Source organism: Meles meles, chromosome 6 (assembly GCF_922984935.1).
Source record: "Meles meles chromosome 6, mMelMel3.1 paternal haplotype, whole genome shotgun sequence".
In the NCBI taxonomy this organism is placed as follows: domain Eukaryota; kingdom Metazoa; phylum Chordata; class Mammalia; order Carnivora; family Mustelidae; genus Meles; species Meles meles.
The window spans coordinates 71738500-71758169 of NC_060071.1; the positions used below are offsets into that span (position 1 = coordinate 71738500).

General features: G+C 36.4%; 1 protein-coding gene across 7 annotated transcripts in view; it reads right to left on the bottom strand.

Moving 5' to 3' along the window:
• The window catches only part of CEP152 (centrosomal protein 152), a 115475-nt gene that overhangs the window by 49887 nt on the left and 45918 nt on the right, over window positions 1-19670 (bottom strand). For 6 of the 7 annotated variants that reach the window (XM_046009792.1, XM_046009791.1, XM_046009790.1 and 3 more), the window contains 5 exons: window positions 10525-10729; window positions 5426-5554; window positions 4509-4618; window positions 3633-3761; window positions 3370-3502 (listed from right to left, as the gene is read on the bottom strand). In XM_046009792.1, coding sequence (XP_045865748.1) covers window positions 3370-3502; window positions 3633-3761; window positions 4509-4618; window positions 5426-5554; window positions 10525-10729 — 706 coding nt within the window. The remainder of the gene's footprint in view (window positions 1-3369; window positions 3503-3632; window positions 3762-4508; window positions 4619-5425; window positions 5555-10524; window positions 10730-19670) is intronic. The other variant, XM_046009788.1, reaches the window with a different exon arrangement.

Below are 19670 nucleotides of genomic sequence, written 5' to 3' on the forward strand. Positions count from 1 at the left end.
AAGTAGGTCATGCAGCCAAGATCAGACTCAAGGGATAACAAACAGACCACTTCCTACTGAGAATAGCCACAAAGTCACACTACAATACTATAGCATGCATTCACTGACGGGAAGAGCATGTGGCCATTTTTGCAATCTACCACAATGAGGAAAACCTTGCTTTCCTCTCTTCATAGAAGTAAAGTAATAAATTAATTAAAACTAAAAAAAAAAAAAAAAAAAGGAAAGTAATAGATCTATTGAGCACTGGGGATCTGCCATTTGAACATCCTAATGGGAATACCTAATTTTTAAAGTTTTATCATTAAAGAGAAGTAAATTTCCAGATGGCTTTAAAACATTTAAACTTTGCATGCCCAAGACAGCAAAAGAATTCTAACTTCTAAGGAATGACTTAGCATGTATTACAATTAGTATAAATGAGTCTTAAGGTATATGGAAATGACATTATGAATGGGAATACTGCCCACCTTTGCCTTGTCTGCAAATTCATGACCTCCAATGATTACTATACAGTCTGAAGGGCTCTGTGTTTACGTTTTTCCCATTCTCTGAACAAGCCAGGCTAACATGTGAGGCAAGTTCTCTGTTTTAATAAAAGTTTTAAAACTTGGAATTGAGTTCTACTTAACCCACAGTCTGACTCAATAAGTGTTTCAGAAAAGAACACATATGGAACAGGAAAATAACACCCTAGGATTCTTGGGGTTACCTATCTTATAAATTCTGTATCCAGACTAAGTTACTGACCTGAAAGCCAACTGCAGGGAAAATGGCTATGTCCTGCAGAGAAGGACTACCCTGAAGTTCCCTAGCTTGCTTGAGTTTAGTAAGAGTCTTCCATGGTGTGCGTATGAGACATTTCCTAGGAAAACAGATCGGTATATCTTTGCCTACCTCTGGAGGATATGAAAAGATTAATAAATTTCTCTTAAATTTAAAACTCTGTTCTGTCTGGCTTACGAAGATCACTAAATTTTATAACGGGTTTGTGTAAGTCTAAATAAGAAACTAAAGTATTCCCAGAGAAGGAATAAATTCTACTTCTCATGTGTTTAAGTACTTGGGCCCTCTCAGTGGGGTTGGGTATAACTAAAAAGGGCTAGCACAAGGCAGTCTTGTAGGGTGATAAGTCTTTTGTACCCTCATCACTCCATACCTGTGTTAAATCCTGTGTTAAAAAAGTGTATAGAACGCTAAACCGAATTAAAAGTCAATTTCACTGTATGACAATTTGAAATTTTTAAAGAAAAAAATTTAACCTCTGAGTTTTTTTTGGAAGGGCCAAATAGCAGGGTTTTTTTGTTGTTGCTGCTTTAAGATTTTATTTACTTATTTGACAGAGATTACAAGTAGGCAGAGAGGCAGGCAGAGAGAGAGAGGAGGAAGTAGGCTCCCGCTGAGCAGGGAGCAGAGGCTCAATCCCTGAGACCCTGAGATCATGACCTGAGCGGAAGACAGAGGCTTTAACCCACTGAGCCACCCAGGCAACCCAAATAGCAGTTTTAACTTTCCTTCCTGCTGTGGTGCACAAGCATTCATGAGCCAATGTCGTATCTGCTGTTAACTGCAAGTGGCTGATTATATGAGATCCAATTTTATAGCTAAACTGATTCTTTTAAAAGTACCAAAAAATAATAAGTCAATCGGAGAAAGACAACTATCATATGATCTCCCTGATATGAGGACGTGGAGATGCAACATGGGGGGTTAGAGGGATAGAAGAATAAATGAAACAAGATGGGATTGGGAGGGAGACAAACCATAAATGACTCTTAATCTCACAAAACAAACTGGGGGTTGCTGGGGGAGGTGGGATTGGGAGAGGGGGAGGGGGTTATGGACATTGGGGAGGGTATGTGCTATGGTGAGTGCTGTGAAGTGTGTAAACCTGGCGATTCACAGACCTGTACCCCTGGGGATAAAAATACATTATATGTTTATAAAAAAATAATAAAAATTTTTTTTTAAAAAGTACCAAAAAATATATTCCTGAAAGGAATGACCTCTTTGAGAAGTGTTTTTCTGTTCTTTGTCAACTTATATATTTAAAAAGAAGTAATCCCAGTAGAGTTCTTCCCCTATTTTAATTTTTTTAAACATTACTGAAAGCTAAGTTCTTAATTTCTAAGTAATTTAATATACTTTCTAAATTTTATACTGCCAGCACTAACTCAAATAGATCCCTTTAGAAGTTCTTTTTCAATTAGATGATATGTGTACATGGCATGTTATTTTTTTTTTTAAAGATTTTATATATTTATTTGACAGACAAAGATCACAAGTAGGCAGAGAAGCAGGCAGAGAGAGAGGGGGGAAGCAGGCTCCCTGCCAAGCAGAGAGCCCGATGCGGGGCTCAATCCCAGGACCCTGAGATCATGACCTGAGCTGAAGGCAGAGGCTTTAACCACTGAGCCACCCAGGTGCCCCGGCATGTTATTTTTATCATACTAATCTACTCAAAAATAATCAAAATATTAAATGAGCTGAATTCCTCACCTGCTCTTTACTAATTCCTTTTGAGCCTGTAGTAGCAATAGCCTGCTTTAATGTAACTTTGTTCAGAAAACCTCTATATAGAACATTTACTCAAGCCTTTAAAAATATTTTCTAATCTTGACGCAGGTGGCTTTCAAATTGTGGTCTGTAGGTTGGTCCAAAGTGGAAGGGAGAGTCAGACGTGCGTCTGGATGAGACTCCCGCCAGGACAGAGAAGAAGAGAGAGGTGACTGTTTACATGTGATTTTACTTCTGGACACTCACCAATAGCAACTTGGAAGATTCAGGCAGGAGGAGGGAGTAGAGTAGCCCCTCTGGCTTCCCTAAAAATGAGAAATTCCCTGAAAGATTGGGTCACACTAACAGTGTGACCTTGCTCTCCATAGCTCCATAAGTTCCAAGTTCAAATTCCTGCCCTTCTCCCCAGAAGAAGAAAATGATACTTAGGTACTGAGAGAGAAGTGGGTCAAAGGAAAATGTGTCTGAGGGAATATTTTGTGCAGTGCTCACAGGACTAGGCAGGTTTGCCTGCAGCCAAAAAATGATTGCAAAACAAGGATCCCTGGGTTTCAGAATCAAAGTGACTTGGGTCCATTCTTATTTATTTATTTTTAGAACCCTATTTTGCTTCTTAGAATAAATATATAAGGAAGAATCCTTTTCTTCTATATGTACATTTTCTACTTAGGCTTTACTAACCATCTCAATACTTACTATACGTTGTGAGCTATACTGATGTGATACAGCCAAAAGCACAGAGACTTCGTATGCCTTCCCCAGTTCACAAGAGAACAAGTGCATTGGTTTCCACAACAACAGTGAGGCCAGAGGGATGAGATGGAGCAAAGAGAACATGAACTTGCCCCATACCTTCTCCTGAGCCTGTTGCTCCTTTTCAATGGTCTTCCTGAGAGTTGATTCCAAGTCATCCTTCTCTCTGCACACCTCCAGGTAACATTCTTGCACAGCAGCCATCTCCTTATTCATCTTGTCTAAGTCAGACCTTGGTACAAAAAACCGGCAACTAAATGACCACAAAATAATACAAGGGCTGCAAAACAATTTTCCTCTCAAGTATGGAACAGAATACTGTCTCTACAGCGTAAAGGGTAGCTACATGCTCCTGTTCTTACCTAAGTTGCAAGCGAGCCCCCTCATAAACTTCAAAGAGCTGCTGCTTCTCCAGAGCATGCTTTGCTAGGAGGCTTTCCCGAATTTGGGCTTTCATGGCTTCATGGTGCTGCTGGTAAGTCCTCTCACACCTAGAAAGAGAGCAGACAGTAGAATCTGTGGCAGTACCCAGTGTTACCAGAAACACCAAGATGAACTGGTTTCTTTTCCTTCCTTCCCTACCCACTCCCTCCCTCTGATACAAATTATAATTAAGGTCAGGTTGGTTTTCCCCAACCAAAAGTGGTAATAATTAATTCCCAATGGATGAGCTTAAAGAATCTTCAAAATCGTCTTTCTTGTTTCTAGAGAAAAATTAGAAACTTGGATATGAAAATGTCCCAATCCTTCACACAGATAATGGTCTTTGGTTGAGGATTATTGATAAAAAATTAATTGAAATAATACGGTATAGTTCCAAAATTCTAAGGTATCTAGATTAAACGTAAATACAGAAGTACCCAACTCACAAGTAAGTTATGCTCCAAAAATCTGTTTCCAAGTTTATGATTTGGTATTTGGAAGACATATGCCCTCCCACAGATTTCTTCCTAATAAAGAATAGTTTCCCAGACAGTCTATAAAAACCATAAAGCTATACTATTTCAATGAACTACTTTTGATGGTGCTATAGAACCCAACCCCCTACATAACATCATTCCCATGGAAAAATGTGTTCTGAATTCTAATTTGAGAAGCCAGGGACTCCCCTTCTTCTGTCTAAGATCTCAGCAGGGAGGGCTCACTCCATAACTTCTCTTGAATCTTTTTTTTTTTCCTAAGCGGGGACTGGAGGGCAGAAGGTGGAGGCAGGCATTAGACCTCTACGTAGACTTTACCTATCCACAGCCTCCTGTTTATCACGGTCAAAATCTTGTACCATTTGTCTCATCTGACTACATAAGTCTTGATTTGTATTTCTCAGTTTTTCTTCAGTTTCTTTAAGTTCCTAGATACAAAAGAATAAAGTAGTTAGAGGAAATAAACATCATTTTCACTGATTAGTCCAATCTTATCTTTTAATATCCTCTGTGCTTTATCTCTATCCTGTAACATTGATGAATCATTTTCATAATTCTACAAAGTCTCTTTATAACCCCTGTAAGAGTATAGATTCACTTATTTGACAAGTAGCTTTCTGATAGGGTTAAGACTTAAAATTTTGAATTCATTTTGAACTGTATGACATGAGAACATTTTTATTTATTTATTTATTTTAAGATTTTTATTTATTTATTTGACAGACAGAGATCACAAGTAGACAGAGAGGCAGGCAGAGAGAGAGGAAGGGAAACAGGCTGCCCGCTGAGCAGAGAGCCCGATGCGGGGCTCGATCCCAGGACCCTGGAATCATGACCTGAGCCGAAGGCAGAGGCTTTAACCCACTGAGCCCCCCAGGTGCCCCTGACATGAGAACATTTAACCAGAGAAGTATTAGCTAAGCAAGGTCTTAAAATAAGTCTTAGAATTCAATAATCTTCACAACTATATAAATAAACAAGGTTTAACTTTTTGGTCAAGAGAAGAACACCTCTAGTAGCCATGTTTCTCTATAGACAGGAAACTAGAATCACCTTCTCATGAAACTACTACCTCATGATCAATAAAGGGGAATAACTGGAATCCTTAGTCACCTACTAAATAAACCTGTCAACTAAATCACATTGCCTCTGGATTTTTGAGAAGTCTGTTATATCCTTTGAATTTAATGAGGCCATAAAAATTCTCACAAAATATAGGAAACTTTTTTAATCACCTGATTTTGTTGTTGTAAAACGTGAATTTCATTTTTAAGTCGCAGAATGTCATCTTTGACAATCATATCAGAAGTAGAAGAGCCAGGCCATAATTGATTAGTTCCATTTTCTGAGGTCTCTATTTTAGTCTAAATGTTAAAAAGAAATCAGAAGTTTTCAGGTTTTTAAAAAATTTTAAGTTCTGCTTTTGAATGAATTTATACCTTCAAAGAAACTGCAAAAACAACACAAATAATTTCCATATAACTTTTATCACCATCCCTAAATATAACCACAGTACAATGATCAGAACCAGGAAATTAACAAGGATATAGTACTATTAACTAATCTGCAGACCCTATAAAAAAATTCTCCAATTTTCCTCTCACGTCCATTTTCCTAATTCAGGATCCAATCAACGATTCCACATTGCATTTAATTGTCATGTCTCCTTAGTCTCCTTCAATCTAGGGATAGTTCAGTCTTTGTCTTTCAAACTTATGACATTTTTTTTTTAAAGAGTATCAACTAATTATTTTGTAAGATGTCTTTCAATTTGGGTTTCTCTGATATTACTTCATTATTAAATTCAGGTCATCCATTTTTGTCATAAATACCACAGAAGTGATGTGTGTGCTTTAGGAAACAGAGGATGTCAATGCCTGTCATCACTGATGATGGTCAGTAAATGAAGGTGGTTGTCTGCAGCACCTTCACTGTAAAGTCATAATTTTTCTACTTGTTATTAGGAATAATATGAAGAGATACTTGGAGACTATGCAAATATTCTATTTTTTATCTTACACCCACGAAGTTTAACATCTCTTCTATTTCTGTACTTATTTGTTTGCATAACCAGTATTAACTCATAGATCTGTATTTTATTCAAGGTACAATTTTTAAGACTCATGACAGACTTTGGCAAGTTGTTTCCCACAAGGCCATGCAAATGTACACGGTCAGATAGTCTGAGCGAATCTGTCCAACTCTCTTTGCCTCCAATGGCAGTGACTCTCAGAATTATTGTACTTGATGGGGTAAGGGTAGCCAACAATTGCTTTCATTTGCATTTCTTGCATTGCCATCATACCAGAACCTCTTACATACCTTCACTGTTTGTTTTTCATCTTCCCAGATTTGCCTGTTTATAGGACTTCTCATTTTCCTCTCACCTGTAAGTGTCTTCCTTACCTACCTTTATACCTTTATGAATTCTTTATTCATTGTGGGGGCCACAGAGATTTTTTTTTTTTAAATATCTACTACATTTGACTTGTGGGTTTATGTATTTACCTGAAGTCTAAGCTTTCTTTCACAATGTCTGAAAAATATCCTGTATTGAGATTCATTCTTCTCATTGGGGAGATAATGTGCACCTCACTCATGTGTGGGGTGGCGGAACACCAAGGTTCTGGTTCAGTCTTCCATTTCATAGCCTTCGCCTTTCTTTACAGGGAGACTGCTCTAGGTGTTGACTTTCCCCTTTCACTTGCCATCATTGCCCAGAAGCCATGCTTTTACTCTAGTCAGAAAAGAGAAGAGCTACAAATACCTACTATTACGTTCTCTCTAAATGTAGGGGTACTAATGAGACTTTCAAGGATTTTACTGACTCATTAGAATGGCCTTTTTTTTTTTTAACTTGGACCCCACTTTTTAAAGTTTATGATACTCATTTGTGCTTCCTTCCTCATTGGCAAGTTTTTATTCCTGAGACGAAATGACTGAAAATAACATCATACTGATATATGGGAAAACAATTTTCATGGCTAGCTATGACACTCAGTTTTGACATATTATCACACTGCAGGCAGACAGACACTAGATACTTATACCTATCAGCACAAAGCCCTTATGAAAATCTTTAAAAAGAAAAACACCACTTGAGTGTCACAGTGAAACTTCTTTCTAAAGTTGGAATACTAAAGACATTACCTTCGAGAAAATAAGACATGTAATACACCAATTCTCACATATCTTCCTAATTTCTATGTCTAAAAAGATTCTAGCTAGGAACCTTCTGAGCTATTGAACACTGCCTATCAAGTATCTTGGAATCAGAGTATGGCTTTAATGGCTTTAACCACAGCTCATAGTTAGGTAATGATCTCTACTGAGTATCAGATACAGAAAGGCCTCTGTGTTTTATTATTATGCTAACAAAAAATTCCATGTGGCTATGGGTCCTGACTGCTAGACTGATCTTCCTAAGAACTTTACTACATTCTACCTAAATGGCCCAGTTGTTCAATTGGAATGAACAGCAGAGGATTTGGTCCATTCCCAATCAGTGCACAGTGCTGCATTTGGACAAGCTACTAACCTTCATCACTTATGATCCTGGAAATGTCAGAGAGCAGCACTGTTTGAACAGTCAAATGACATGAAAGCAAAAACAACAGACTCTTTGCGATAATCTGTAATTGTTCTGTATAAAATGGATATGAGCAAACATAAAATATACAAGGTTATAAAGCAGTAAAAATAGTAATACTTTTAAATGTTCATAAAGGAAACATGCTAAGTAAGATTACACAGTACATATTCTTGCTTGCCTTTTCAATACTTAGAAAGACTTTAAGAAAGGATTTTGATGACCTAATTCTCTTTAAAAAGATATCTGAGCGGGGCGCCTGGGTGGCTCAGTTGGTTAAGCGACTTCCTTCAGCTCGGGTCATGATTCCAGAGTCCTGGGATCGAGTCCCGCATCGGGCTCCCTGCTCCTTGGAGAGTCTGCTTCTCCCTCTGACTTTCTCCCCTCTCATGCTCTCTCTCTCAAATAAATAAATAAAATCTTTAAAAAAAAAAAAAGATATCTGAGGAAGTTTAAATTGACATGTTCTCGCTCTTAACATCCTTACACCAAGCAGAGAAACTCAACATTATATCATTAATGTCAGGATTTAATATTATTCTAAAAACTGATATAATATCTATATGTTTTTGGCTTCAAAGATTCCAGAAAGATTGAGTTTATACAATATAGACTTTCATTCACATGCCCTACTCCCTACTTACATCAGCTTATTTGCTACAACCTCTCATATACTTCTGCTCATGGCTAAAATGTTTCTTCCTACTTTCTCTCCTGCATTTATCCTTCAGGACAGAGATCAAACATTCTCTCCTTAAAGACCTCACTAAGGCTTGCCTTACCATCTCTCCTACAAACATGCCTGGTTAGTTATTCCATCTCAGAGCACTTTGTAACTAGCATCATCCTTACTACACAAAGTTATACACATCCATCTCCTTACAGACCTGTACTGTTGAATATGGTAGCCACTAACCTCATATGGCTATAGAGCACTTGAAAAATGTTCATTGACAGATGAATGGATAAAGAAGATGTGGTACACAAACCACAAACACACACACACACACACGATGGAATATTAGCCATCAAAAAAAATGAAATCTTGCCATTTGCAATGATGTGGATGGAACCAGAGGGTATTACACTAAGCAAAATAAGTCAGAGAAAGACAAATACCATATGATTTCACTCATATGTGGAATTTAAGAAACAAAACAGATGAACAGAGGGGAAGGGAAGGAAAAATAAAATAAGATGAAAACAGAGAGGGAGGCAAGTCATGAGAAACTCTTAACTATAGAAAACAAAGTGTTGCTGGAGGGGAAGTGGGTGGGGGATGGGGTAACAGGGTGATGGGCATTAAGGAGGGCACTTGAAGTAATGAGCACTGGGTTTTGTATAAAACGGATGAATCACTAAATTCTCCCTCTGAAACTAATAATAGCATATGTTAATTAAATTGAAATTAAATAAAAAATTATCAAGAAAGAAATGTGTCTTGTCCAAATTGAAATGTGCTGTAAGTAGATAATACATGTTAGATTTCAAGGACTTGGCACAAACACAGAAAATGTAAACCATCTCATTAATAATTTTATATTGATTACATACTGAGAAGATAATATTTTTAATATATTGGGTCGAATAAAATATATTCTTGAAATTAATTTCACCATTACTTTTACTTTAATGGGATTACTAGAAGATTTTAAATTACATAGGTGGCTCCATTATATTGCTATTGGGATAGTATGGTTCTAGATTCTAAATTCCTTCAAGGGATGGCCATTGTTTCTTTTCATTGAATCCCCCAAGACCTTGCACAGAATAGCTTTACCAAAAACAAAAACCAAAAAGAAATAAACAAAAAAACACCTTAAGCTGAACAGTTTGCTCTATTCCATATACCCCCCAATCCTGCTTTCTAATGTTACAGACTAAGTAGAAAGCTCATTAGAAATGTGGGAAATAAGTAAAGGCATAGTTTGAAGGTGTCCATGGGCTAATTAAATGACTGTGAACTTGAGTGTTCATCTAAAAAAAATACCCGTTGGTTAAATTACTACTTCCTCCAGCTTCATTTTCCTCTTCTGTAAAGTGAGGACACTAACTAAAAGATATAAAAGTGGATTCAATGGGGCGCCTGGGTTGCTCAGTGGGTTAAGCCGCTGCCTTCGGCTCAGGTCACGATCCCAGGATCCTGGGATCGAGTCCCGTGTCAGGCTCTCTGCTCAGCGGGGAGCCTGCTTCTACCCTGCTCCCTCTTTCTCTGCCTGCCTCTCTGCCTACTTGTGATCTCTGTCTGTCAAATAAATAAATAAAATCTTTAAAAAAAAAAAAAAGTGGATTCAATGATTCTGACTTAACTGGTTTCTGTGCCGATTCCACTCATACCACCACCACTACATAATTAATTTCCTTATGTAGAATGATGCTTATTACAGGAGCATGGGCCAGAGAATTCTTATGGACAAAATGCTGAAATATCTAGCTGTGAAGAACTTAAGACTACAACATCATTGGTACAAGCCAATCTTGAGGAAATACAGGTAATTTGTTACGTAGACTGTTTCCTTGGATTTGTGGTAAAGGAATTTTACCTAATCAGCATCTCATTTATGAGATGCCAGGAGGAACTAGAAGATATATTACTTTATGTGGCATTCCCCTCTTTATACTTTACTTCTAAATAATGTCAAATGAAACCCTGGGAGACAAAGGTTTGATTTAAATGTGAAGACTGTAAACATTTTCTTTATTTAACTTTTTAAAAATGGGTTTTTGATGACAAATTCTACAAACCTCAGCCGTGATGCTTTTTTCATCCTTCTCCGCTTGTTGGAGACCTTCAATTTTCTTGTGACAGTCTCTGAGATCATTTTGTAACTGAGACACCAGGTGACGTTTCACAGAGTTGCTTCCCAGCAAACGCTGCACTTCTGCTTTCAGCTTCAGAATGACCTCATCTTTGGAAAGTTCGTCCTTTGGCTCTTCTTGCTGTACAGTGCTAATGGAGAAATTATCATATTTAATATTAAAGCAAGTAACAAATCAAGCATGGTTAGTCCTTGAAAATAACTGACTGCAGTTGAGACCATGTTTTGTGACCGTGTATACAACTATAAACTAGTATTTCAAAAACAATTTTAAATTCTTTCATACACAACGATATCACCCTTGCTACGTCCCCGTATATAGAAGTCTATTGATAAGACTACGATTATGCTTAGACCACCTGCCTCACTGAAAAGAGCTGAACCATGTGAACTTCAGTATGGCATGCTTTTTTCGCTTTTGGTTAAGTTGCATGCTTTATATACATGCCCTTTATGAGCCAAAGAGAAACAACACAAAAATAAAGGAGGCAGTGAAAAAGTAAGATACTAGTCATCCTAACAATTTCTGTATCTCTTTTATTAATACACAAATATGAGTGGTTATCTGAGCAACTGGGGAAAAAAATAACAAAAATAAAAGCCATGTTAATTTAATTCCAAATTTAGTTTCAATAAATTTCAAAACTGGAATGAGAATGAGAAATCTGCACCATGCCATAATAGATTAATAGTACCAAATTTCTCTTCCTGCCTTAAAAAACAAGAAAACCACATAAAATACGTGAAATGATCATTTTCAATCATTAGACAACAGACAGCACAGCATAATGATCCTCAGGAAAGAAAAACAAACAAGGAGAGCCCTATCCATGCTCATTCCTGTTTTCTCCCCAAGAAGTTTCCCAGTCTGTGGCACAGGAAGAGAAAAGCCAAAGGCAGCCTAGCAATCTTACCACGTTGCAGAGTTCAGTTTGGGAAGGACAAATGGCTAGAATTTGATGAAGAAAATACTATGGGAAAGATAACTACAGAGAGAGCTCTAGAGATCTGTATATCCATGTGAGAATATTACTGCAAGGCCAGGGAAAGAGTCACAGGAAAGGAACAGGGCTGGGAATACTGCAGGTTCCAAAGAACCATAGTGGAAAGACCTAATTCACAAAATATCAAATACTGCCTTAGTAATGGGGCCAAATTAGGCCCACATTAAATAAAGACTGCTCTAAATCTGACCTAACAAAACCTATAAAGAAGCCTTAAAAGGACCAAAGGGATTCCAGGAAACTTAAGTGTGCCACAGAAAAAGAATAACAATATTTTTAAAATCAAACAAGATTAACATCTCAAACATAAAATTCAAAATGTTCAGCATCCAATCAAAATTTACCAGGCATGCAAATAGAAAAAGAAAATATAAACCATAACCAGGAGAAAAATCAATCAACAGAAACTGACCCAGCAACAATGCTGGCAGTAGAACTAATTATATTTCATATGTTAAGGTAAGAGAAACAATACGAACACAATGAGAAATAAAGGATATAAAAATGACCCAAACCAAACTTCAATGAAAAATTATAACATCCGAAATGAAAAATATCCTGGATGAGATTAACAGCTTATTTAATTTACATTAATTATTAATGCAGAAAAGATCAGCAGATATAAAGACATAACAATAGAACCCTATAAAATTAAAAATGGAGAGAAAGACTAAAACAGAAATATACTAAGCATGTTAAGTTTTCTAACCCCATTGTAACTGAAATCTCAGAAGAGGAGAGGGGAAGGGGACCAAAACAAATTTGTTTATTCTTTTAAAGATCTTACTTTTTTTCAGAGAGAGAGAGAATAAGCACAGCGGGAGAGGGGCAGAGGGAGAGGGGGAAGCAGACTCCTGACTGAGCAGGTAGCCCAACAGAGGGCTTAATCCCAGAACCCTGGGATCATGACCTAAGCCAAAGGACTGAGCCACCCAGGCACAACCCAATTTTTTTTAATGATCAAAATTCTATTTGATGAAAATTAAAACCCTATTAAAACCTACAAGCTCGGGGCACCTGGGTGGCTCAGTGGGTTAAAGCCTCTGCCTTCTGCTCAGGTTATGATCCCAGGGTCCTGGGTTTGAGCCCCACATCAGGCTCTCTGCTCAGCAGGGAGCCTGCTTCCCCCCTCTCTCTCTGCCTGCCTCTCTGCCTATTTGTGATCACTATCTGATAAATAAAATATTTTAAAAAAACACAAAACAACAACAACAAAAAAAAAAACCCTACAAGCTCAATGAATCTCAAGCAGAAAATGAAGAAAACCACTGTAAGTTATATTATCAAATTGCTGAAAACCAAGATAAAGAGAGAGTGCAGGAAGACTCCTGGAGAGGTGAGAACCAGAGAAAGGAGTCATAAATTCTGTGCCTCAGTCTAAGCCCTGAACTATGCATGCACAGAACAGACTTACAAACCTGCAGAGTAAATATTTGGAGAATTTAATTGAGATGTAAACCACACACACAAATCTCACAATGACTAACTTTTGAGCTATGCATATAAAAGACAGATTCAGACCAATGTGGCAAAGGCTTGGACAAATAAACTGAGATTTGAAACTCCATACAAGTTTCTACACAACTTAAAAATCTGAACTTCTAATACAGGCATTCCTAGGTGATATCACAGATTTGGTTGCAGACCACCACAGTAAAGCAGACAGTGTAGTAAGTGACTCAAATGAAGTCAACTAAGTGAGTAATACCATTGTATCTAAAAAACAATATACAAACTTTACTTAAAAAATACTTTCTTGCTAAAACATGCTGACCATTGTCTGAGTTTTAGTGAGTTGTAATCATAGAACACAGATCACCATAACAAATATAATATGAAAGTTTGAAATATAGTACAAATTACCAAAATGTGACATAGAGACATGAGATCTGAGATCAGCAAACACTGTTGGCAAAATAGCATCAATAGACTCGCTTGATGCAGGATTGCCAATCTGTAAGGAAATACAGTATCTGCAAAGCACAATAAAACAAGGTGTGCCTGATCATAATCTAAAATTACTCGACATGCAACTGACCAAGAAAATGGACCAATCTGCAAGAAAAAAAAATCTACAGATGATGAAAATGCTGGAGCTATCACAAAGAGTTTTCAAAGTTTAAAGCACCTATCATGTCTCTGTTCTATGAAATAAAGGGAAACAAATTTAAAATGAATGAAAAGATAGGAATTCTCAGCAAATAAAAACTATAAAGGAATCAAAAAGAAATGTTATCATTGAAAAATACAGTATTTGATGGGGTGCCTGGGTGGCTCAGTGGGTTAAAGCCTCTGCCTTCGGCTCAGGTCATGATCTTGGGGTCCTGGGATCGAGTCCCGCATTGGGCTCTCTCCTCAACAGGAAGCCCCCCCTCTCTTTCGGCCTTCCTCTCTGCCTACTTGTGATCTTTCTCTCTGTGTCAAATAAATAAATAAAATCTTTGAAAAATAAAAAAAAAAGAGAAAAAAGAAAAATACAGTATTTGAAAGTTAAAAGAAAAAAAAATCCTCACTAGACAAGTTTAATAAAACTCAGCAGAACAAAGAGTGAGTAAACTTAAATATAGCTCAATAGAAATTAACCAAAATGAAACAGGAAAAAAAAATTGGAAAAAAATGAAGTGTCTCAGGAACCATGGGACAATATGAAAAATTTAAGTTGTATAATTAGAGACCTAGAGTAGGAGAGAAGAAGCAGGGACAGAAAAGATATTTGAATAATGGTCAACATTCCATGAGTCTGGTAAAAGACATAATAAATTTACATTTTCAATAAACTTGGTGAACCCTAAATGGACTAAAAAAAAAAAAAAACCCCACACTTAAGACACATCATAATCAAAGTGTGAAAAGGAGAAAAAAATCTTGAAAACAACAAAAGTTAAACAACACATTACACACAAGACAATGGTCCAAATAACAACAGGTTTCTCTTCTGAAACCACCAAGGCCAGAGACAGTCCAAGAACATATCTTCAAAATGCTGAAATAAAAGAACAATTGGTCCAGAATTCTATAATCAGGAAATAAAACGACATCATCTAAGGAAGCTTAGAAGAAATGCTAAAGAAAATTCTTCAATTTAACGGAAAATGTCATCTATAAAAAACTACAGGGACGCCTGGGTTGCTTAGTGGGTTAAGCCTCTTCCTTCGGCTCAGGTCATGATCTCAGGGTCCTGGGATAGAGTTCCACATTGGGCTCTCTGCTCAGCAGGGAGCCTGTTTCCTCTCTCTCTGCCTGCCCCTCTGCCCACTTGTGATTTCTGTCTCTCTGTCAAATAAATAAAATCTTAAAAAAAAAAAACACTACAAAACATTACTGGAGAGAAACTAAAGAAAACATAAATAAAGAGAGAGTTACAACATGTATGTTCTGAAATTGGAAGACTCAATTTTTTCTCTTCCTCCAGCTTTATTTAGGTATAACTGACAAATAGCAATTTCTTAAGGTGTCCATTCTCTCCAAATTGGTCTATAGATTCAACATAATCCCAATTAAAAGTCAGTAAACTTTGTTGTAGAAATTGACTACCTAATCATTAAATTCATTTTGTAATGCAAAGAACTTAGAATATTCAAAACAATTTTGAAAATAAAGTTGAAGGACTTGTCCAAAACATTTCAACACTTTACTGTAAAGCTACAGTATCAAGACTGTTATTAACCCAAAGGGTAGGGGAACAGAACGGAAAGTATAGAAACAGGCCACAAATGGTCAATTAATTATCAGCAAAGATACCAAGGCAATTCAATGAGGAAAGAGAAGTTTTTCTGACGAATGGTATCAGATCAACTGGATATTGATATGAAAAAATTGAGAGTGGTGCAACCAGTACAACCTAATTTAGAACATCTCAACATCCCAAAAAAGAAATCCTATGCCTACATTCCTCATACATTCCTCATTACCCCTTCTTGTCCTCACAACTCCAAGCAACCACTAATCTACCTTCTACCTATGGATTTGCCTATTCTGTATATTTACATTTACATTTACCTCATACCATACTAAAAAACTATTCATAATGGACCATAGATATAAATGTAAGAGATAAAACGGTCAAATTTCTAAAGTCCTAAGAAAATTTCTGTGACACAATTACATTAGAACAAAAAACATGAACTCTTTTAAAAGAGATAACTGATCAATTTGAATTCATAAAAACTTAAGCTTTTGCTCTTCAAAAGATACATTAAGAATGTGGTAAGGAAAACCAGAGCAGAAGAAAATATTCACAACATATATATCAGAGAAAGGGCTTGTATCCTGGAATAAATAAAGATAAAACAACATATATAAATGGCAATTAAGCACATCAGAAAAAAAAAAAAGGAAAAGAGAAGCACATCAAAAGATGCTTAGGGGCATCTAGGTGGCTCAATCAGCTCAGTGTCCAACTGCTGATTTCGGCTCAGGTCATGATTCAGAGTTGTGAATTTAAGCCCAGTGTCAGCTCCTTCCACCCTGGCCCCGAACCTGCTTAAAATTCTCTCTCCCCTGCACTTCCCCTCCCTCTTGCACACGTTCTATCTCTCTCTAATCAATCAATCAAAAAAAAAAAAAAAGATGCTTAGATCATGGGTCATTAGGTAAATAAAAATTAAACCACAGTAGATTACCAATACACGCTACAAATTTAAAAAGATGAATACCACCAAGTTTTAACAAAAATGTAGAACAACCGAAACCTCAGACATTGCTTCTGGTAATGCAAAATAGTATGGTCACTTTGAAGAACAGCATTCATACTATCAATATCCTAGTAAAATAGAAGGACTCTAATGTAACCTTAAAGAGAAAACGATTTGGAGCATAAGTGAAACAAAAAAGCTACAATTATCTCCACTAGCAAATGATATATACTCCTATCTCGTAAAACCTAAAATATAATGGAAAAATTACTACAAACAGTAAGAGAATTAAAAAGTAACAGGTTATAACAAAAAATATAGAAATCATATGTGCAAACATTATTCAAGAAGAAATAGAAATGAATACCCTACTTACTATTGCAAAAATATCTAATCATAAATTTTACAAGATTTGGGCAAAAACCTAAATATAAAAAATTCCAAAACACTCTTGAGAAACAAAAATAGATTTAAGCAAATGAAAAGGCATGTTATATTCTTAGATAAAAAAATTCAGTATCAATAATATCAATCTCCCTAAGAACTGGGAGATATGTTTAATGTGATCCTAATAAGAATTAGGATCGTATTCTATTGTATTCTCAGGATTTTTTTCCAGGAGTAGAACAAGTTAATTATAAAGTTCGTTTGCACATGTAAACAAGCAAGACCCATCAGAAAAACCCTAACAAAAACAGCAATTCCAGAGAGATGGTAAAACTCAAGTATAAGGTAAATTATTAAAGCTTTTAGAAGGCAGCATAGGATAATAGGAAAGGTTTAGTTTTTGTTTTTTAAGATTGATTTGTTTATTTTAGAGAGAAGGCACATGAGTGTATGAGCAAGGGGAGGGACAGAGGGAGAGAGAGAATCCTTGAGTCAACTCCCCACTGAGTGCAGAGCCCCAAGTACCAGGACCCTGAGACCATGACCAGAGTCAAAACCAAGAGTTCGCCACTTAACCAACTGAGCCACCCAGGTGCCCCAACAGGAAAGATTTCTTAAAGGAAACATAAAAAGTACTAACCATGATTGACAAATTTGACTACAGTTAAAAAACTTTCATTCATCAAAACACAAAAGGTTAAAAAGTGAGAAGATATTTACAATACACATTACTGTCAAAGAACTCCTATCTGAAACAGATATTTAAAAAAGAAAAACTGCTACATTTCAACAGAACACATGCACACGCAAACACAAAGTCATTTAAAAACTGAGGAGGGACATGAGCAAGTCACACACACACACACACACACACACACACACACAAAGCCAATAAAGTTTTTCTCAATGGAGCTCAGTCTCATTAGTAATCCAGGATAATGGATTATGTGGAAAACCCAATAGAATACCACAACACATTAAATGGCTGAAATAAACAACTTAAAATATCAAGTGTCAGCAAAGAGACAGAGCAATTAAGAATTTCATACACTTCTCATGTAAAGGTAAATCGGCACAACCACTATGGAAAACAGGTTGGCATGACCTCTTAAAGTTTGAAATACACATACCACAAGCAATTTCACCTCTAAGTATATACCCAACAGAAATGTATGCACATTGCACTAGGAAGGAACACTAAGAATCTATGGTTAGTAGAATGGAAAGTAAGCTGGAATATTCATACAACTAAAGATACATGTTAAATATTTATATATGTAAATGAATGAGCTACAGTTACATGCTACACCATGAGTCTCACAACAAAATGTTAAGTGAAAAAAAGTCTGAAGAACACCTATATATATGAAAAACACACAGCTAGCACTCATGCTTAGTGGAGAATGACCAAATGCTTCCCTGTAAGATGAGAAGCAAAACAAGAATATCAGTTTTTACCACTTCTATTTAACCTTGTACTAGAGATTCTAGCTGGAGTAATTAGTCAGGGAAAAAATAAAGGCATCCAGATTGGAAAGAAAGACAAAGTGATCTCTATTTTCAGGTGACATGACCCTATACCTAAAAAATCCTAAGAAATCCACTAAAAAAACTATTTGAACTAAATTAACAAGTTCAACAATGTGTCAGGATACAACATCAATATACTTAAAATCAATTATATCTCTCTACACTAAGAATTAGCCACCTGAAAATAAAATTAAGAAAACAATCCAGCAAAAAGAATAGCCAAGAGAATGAAACACCGAGGAGTAAATTTAACAAAAGTATATGATTACTACACTGAAAACCACAAAAATACAAAATATATGAGTAGTACACTCAAAGAGATTAAAGAAGACCTAAATAAATGGAAAGACATCCTGTGTTCAGGAATCAGAACCCAGTATTGGTAAGATTGCAATACTCCCCTAAACTGATATACAGACTACATGCAAATCTCAATCAAAATCCCAGTTGGTTTCTGCACAGAAATTTATCCTAAAACTTATATGGAAATATAAGAGACCCAGGATAGCCCAGGAAATATTGAAAAAGAAGAAAAGTTGAAAGATTTAGACATTCCAATTTCAAAACTTAACAAAGCAAGACTGTTTGGCACTGGCATAAGGACAGGCATATAGATCAATGGAATAGAAGTCAGAGTCCAGAAATAAACCCTCATATTTAGAGTCAACTGATTTTTGACAAGGATGTCAAAACAAATTCTGGTACTGGGACAACCAGATATTCACATACAAAAGAATGAAGTTCTATATCACATCATATAGTAAAAATTAATTCAAAATGAATCCAAGACCTAATGTAAGAGATAAAACTCTTAGAGAAGAAAATATAGGTATAAATCTTCAGGATCTGGAGTTAGAGAATGGTTTCTTAGAAAGTCAAAAGCACAAGCAACCAAAGAAAACATAGGTTAAGTTGGACTTCATAAAATTGAAGACTTGTGCTTCAAAGGATGCCATCAAGAAAGTGAAAAAACAACCCACAGGAGAAAATACTTGCAAATCATATATCTGACAATGGACTTGCATTCAGAATAAATAAAGAACTCTCAAAACCAATAAAAGGACAACCCAATTTTAAAATGGGCAAAAGATTCAAAGAGATCTCTCCAAAGAAGATATACAAATGGCCAATAAACTCAGCAAAAGATGTTCAACATAATTAACCATCAAACAAAACTACCTCATTAGAAAATCAAAACCAGGGGGGAGGAGTCAAGATGGCAGAAAAGTAGCAGACTGAGACTACATCAGGTAGCAGGAGATCAGCTCCATAGCTTATCTAAACATTGCAAACACCTACAAATCCAACGGGAGAGCGAAGAGAAGAAGAACAGCAACTCTAGAAACAGAAAATCAACCACTTTCTGAAAGGTAGGACTGGCGGAGAAGTGAATCTAAAACGACGGGAAGATAGACCGCGGGGGGAGGGGCCGGCTCCCGGCAAGCGGCGGAGCAACGGAGCACAAAATCAGGACTTTTAAAAGTCTGTTCCATTGAGGGACATTGCTCCAGAGGCTA